The sequence below is a fragment of the Psammomys obesus genome, unplaced genomic scaffold (genome assembly GCF_907164565.1).
Source record: "Psammomys obesus unplaced genomic scaffold, mPsaObe1.curated_primary_1811, whole genome shotgun sequence".
Classification (NCBI taxonomy): domain Eukaryota; kingdom Metazoa; phylum Chordata; class Mammalia; order Rodentia; family Muridae; genus Psammomys; species Psammomys obesus.
In genome coordinates this window covers 9,848-14,109 of record NW_026593821.1, presented here as the reverse complement: position 1 = coordinate 14,109, position 4,262 = coordinate 9,848, and the positions used below count along the sequence as shown (strand labels likewise).

General features: G+C 54.9%; 1 protein-coding gene across 1 annotated transcript; it reads right to left on the bottom strand.

The window, feature by feature from the left end:
• Window positions 1-2,375: 2,375 nt before the first annotated feature.
• Window positions 2,376-3,329, bottom strand: LOC129684231 (fibrillin-1-like; the record flags this gene model as incomplete). The annotated part of the gene is made up of 2 exons (XM_055617307.1): window positions 3,261-3,329; window positions 2,376-2,704 (listed from the first exon to the last, which is right to left on the bottom strand). A coding segment is annotated over exon 2 (164 nt), but the record flags the coding sequence as incomplete, so codon positions are not given.
• Between the last annotated feature and the right edge of the window lie 933 nt (window positions 3,330-4,262).

The window sequence follows — 4,262 nt, the reverse complement described above, 5'->3', positions numbered from 1 at the left end:
GAGGGTCCATCGAAAGAGCGCGCAGGTGTCAGCGTAGTCAGAGGCTGGCTTTGAACTAAACAGCACTTCAGCAAACGCAAACAGAAACCTTAAGTGGTAACTGGGCAGACACCAGGCACGCATAGCTTGCTCTGATTCAGCTGTTCCATTTGTCTCACTTGGTGACACATACTAGCTTGTGCATACACGTGTGAGTATATGCGTAAGACGTTGTTCATGGCAAAAGATTGATCTCAAGTACCCTCATTTGGGACCTGCTCCACCGTATCATGAGACTCTACAAACCAAGAGGACACATGCCAACAGATGGATACACCGAAGATATGTACAAAATTAAGGTTCACATTATGCACGGTACATCTATGTAGTAAAACACATGCTCATACATGCATGCTCATGTATGTGTATCACATGCATATATGTAATGCATATGCAGATATGTATATATGTCTATAATTTCTTTGCTAGAAAAATATATAAATGAAGTATCTGAAAACTAGGAGGGAGGTGCTTTTAACTGTGCATCCTTTAAAACTACTTTAACCACATCTGTACATAGAAACAGACACGGAAAACCTTATAGATAACACAAGAGCTAGGAATACTCATAATGGTTGTTCTAATAATACTGTATGTTAAAAAAAAATACTTCTAAAAAACTGAAACCGCAGAAGGCCTGTCAGAGATCATACACTATGAGAAGTCCAGAGGAATAACTCTACAATCAGGAGCACACGCAAAACCCAACGTAAAAAGCACAGGTGTGGCAAAAGTGCACTGTCTGTTAGCAGAGAGGGGCGGTACTCTCTGCTTGTCGGACAGACGCACAGGTTGGTGACATAAACACACACTAAGATCCCCCCAAAACTCTGGACTTGTGTACACGCACACACACACGTTACACACACATGCATTTATGTGAGCAATGCCATCACGATAGACACTAAGATGCTTTCATGCAGCAGAAATATACTTTTGAGAGAAAAATGCAGAACCAAATGAAGCCCCTTGAGAACACATTAAAATCAGCGATTCTACCCATTCTCTAAGCTTTCCAAGGAGCCTTCTATACAGGGCAACCATTGTCTGCTGCTTGGCCAGGATCAGTAGATTTTATTGATGATGTTGCTGGGATTCTAGCTGTATTTCACAAAGGTCAAGACAGAACTGATTTTAGCTATCAAAGAGTCACAAACATTTTATCACAGCCTCGGGGCTTATAAGCACTGATGCTTATCGGGACCAGACAAGGACTCAAGAACTCTTCCACACACGCAGCTCTTGCTTCTTGTACTGAAGCAATAGAAACACAAGGTTCACATACACAAAACAGCCAACACGAAAAGAAGAGGAGGAAGAAGAAGAACAAGTACAAGAAGAAAAGGAAGAAGAAGAAGACCCAATGAACACCTTCATCGTGTCCTCCAGGGTCACATAATCAAGTCACAGGATCACTCAGGTAAAAAGCACCCTGAGAACGGAAAGAAACTTCAGCGTATGCATTGCCTGGGACCTGCGAGCAGGCTCTTCCAAAGGACAGCTCTTCCGTCCCACTGCTTCTAATAGAGGCTCGAACTTAATCTCAGACTGTCCTTTTTAACAGTTTAAAAAAAAAAATCTTAAGGCAACTATTTCCGCTCTCCTTAAGCTCCGGAAACTGCCAAGCCATAGCCGGCTAACCTGCCAGCTTTAAGTTTTTCCTGCTGCAACACTAGGGCATGGGAAGCCAATGGTACGAGGGTTTTCCAAGTAGACACTACATTGTTAACACCGGCTGAGGGCCAGCCAGAGCGACATTACTCCGGCAGTGACACGCAGAGCTCACACAGCCCAGACACTTTTCTCTAAAACTTTTGCCCTGCAGACTTCCAGGACAGACATCTGAAAGGGAGCGTACGGCACTGCCTATGCGGGACTTAGGGGAGAGTTATCTACTGACCACGCATCCCATCTTCCTCTCTGCCTCCTCAACAGCCGATGCCCATACAGGAAAGCCCTTCTCCCCGCACACTGCCGGAACTGCTGCAGCAAAAGCAGTGGGCTTCTCCCTTTCTCTGGGTTTCAGCTCCTCCCCTTCTTCCACAAGGAGCCCTCCTCGCCTCCCCAAATCTGCCTCAACAATGGGCCAGGATTCCCTCCAGCCAGGTCCCCTCCTCTGGGGCAGGAACGCGGCGATTTATCTATCCGAAGGAGAGTTGGTGACCGAGTAACCTCGGCACTTCCAAGCTGTCCTTCCCTCCCCGCCCCCTCCCCCCAGCAGGTCTCACTCAGGGTCCTCTACCGGCCAGAACCAGCCCTGTCAGTTGCCTTGGATCTTAAAAGTCCCAAGAAGGGCGAGGGGGAGGCACGCCGAAGCAGCTGAGCGCTTCCCTTACCCCTTCAGAGCATCGTGTCCTCCACCGCCTCTTCTCTTGGCCCGGTTGGCTCTGGTCTCCTTCGGGTTCCCAGCCTCCAGGTTGGCATCCGCCCCGTGGCTCGTGTAGGACTCGAGGAGCAGGGCGAACGCCAGCGCGACCTCCAGCAGCCCTCCTCGCCGCATGGTGCCGCCGGCCGCCACTCGCTCCGCCACCAGCCGCGCCTTCTAGCGCCCCGCGCGCCTCCGGGGTCCTGCTGTCCCGCTGTCCCGCCGCAGGGACGTCCTGGCCTGGCTCCTGCCGCTCTCCTCTCCCGGCGCGCTGCTCTCCCACTTCGGGCAGCCCCTGCCCTGCAACACAGAAAAGTCCCCAAGGCGGGAGGAGACACTCAGGGCTCCGGGATGCTGAAGCACGCAGTCCCCGCGAAGCAGAGCCCAGCCCGCGCGCCGCCTGCGCGTGGCGCAGTTACTGGGATGAGCGAGGACCGCCGGCTCCCCAGCTGGCTGCGGACCCAGAGCCTGGCGACCAGCATCCGCGGAGCCAGCGGCCTCGCGGCGCCAAGCACCGCGTCCCCGGGGAGCCCAAGCGTCCCGCGAGCCGGCTGCCCACACTGCCTTAATGACACTGATTGCGCGCGCGATGAGGGCTGACGCCCCAGCTTCCCAAACAGGGTCCTCTCTCAGCTCAGACACCCGGCCGCCGCCACCCCTGCCAGTCCCCTGCATCCGACGTGGAGCAGGGCACGGCAGTCCCGGGTCCTGCAGCTGTCAGGCGGAGAGGGAGGGCCAGCTGCAGATGCTCCGAGACAGCCCCTCACCCTGCCTGGCCTCCTGCCCTGGGTACCGCGCAAACGGGCCCCCAGCCCCCAGCTGCAGCCCGACCCTGGCGGGACCCCACGAGACCCACTGGACTAGCGGCTCGGACTCCCAGGCGGCGGTGGCTGCTCTGCTCCGCAGCTGACCCAGCCGTGGCCGCTTGTGGCACCCACAGTCTCTGCCCCAACTCTGCGGCCCCCTCCTTTCCCACCTCTTCAAGTATCGTCCGCGCAGCGGTTTCTCGCGAGAGAAATACTTTTTTAAAAAAAAAGAAAGAAAGAAAAAGAAAATGACACCCCCCCTGCCTCCCCCCCCTCCGCCCCCCCCCCCCCGGCCCCATCTGTCCTCCCTTTCCACTCCCCTCTGCCAGCCGCCGCCCGGGACTGGGGCCTTCCTCACTCGCAGGATCAGCGCCCTGGAAGGAGGCGCAGTCCTGCCGGGCTTGGGATATTCCGTCCCGGGGTGGAGAAGAGAGGGAATGGGAAGAGGTGGAGTAGCGGTTTAGAGGTTCAGACCGCTCTGAGGCTGAGGTCTAGACCCGGAGATCCCCGGGATCAGAAGCGTGAAGAGCTGTATCACCTGCACGGAGAACGCGTGAGGGACACCTTGGCCACGGAGGCCCAGGAGACCCTGGCGGAAAGGGCCCCCGTAGCAGTGGCCCTTACTTTTCAGCCCACCCTTCTGCTGTCTGACCAGAAGGAGAAACTGCAGGCCTCCAGGCTCTGGCAGGAAGTGTCTCAAGGCCACCCCCACTGAGCCAGCCTGCAGGTTAGCAGGGGAAGGGGCTGGTCAGTGTCAAGAGCCCACGGGAGGAGTGGTTCTTTCAAGGCTCAGGACGAGCCACTCACCTAAGCCAAATCCAAGAGGCTGCTAAAGGCTGAGTCAGTCGGAGCCTGGGTTTCAGGCGATCCTCTTGTCCAACCCTCAATTAAGATTGGGGTTTCCTGGGAGAACCCTATTTTCACATGTGTGCACATGACACACATGAGGGGGGGGGGATCAGGAATTCCCAATCACCAACTGTCACGCTCAGCACAAACGTGTACCCTAAGAATGTATGCATCTTGTTGAAGGAGATTTTTCTTGTTTTCAA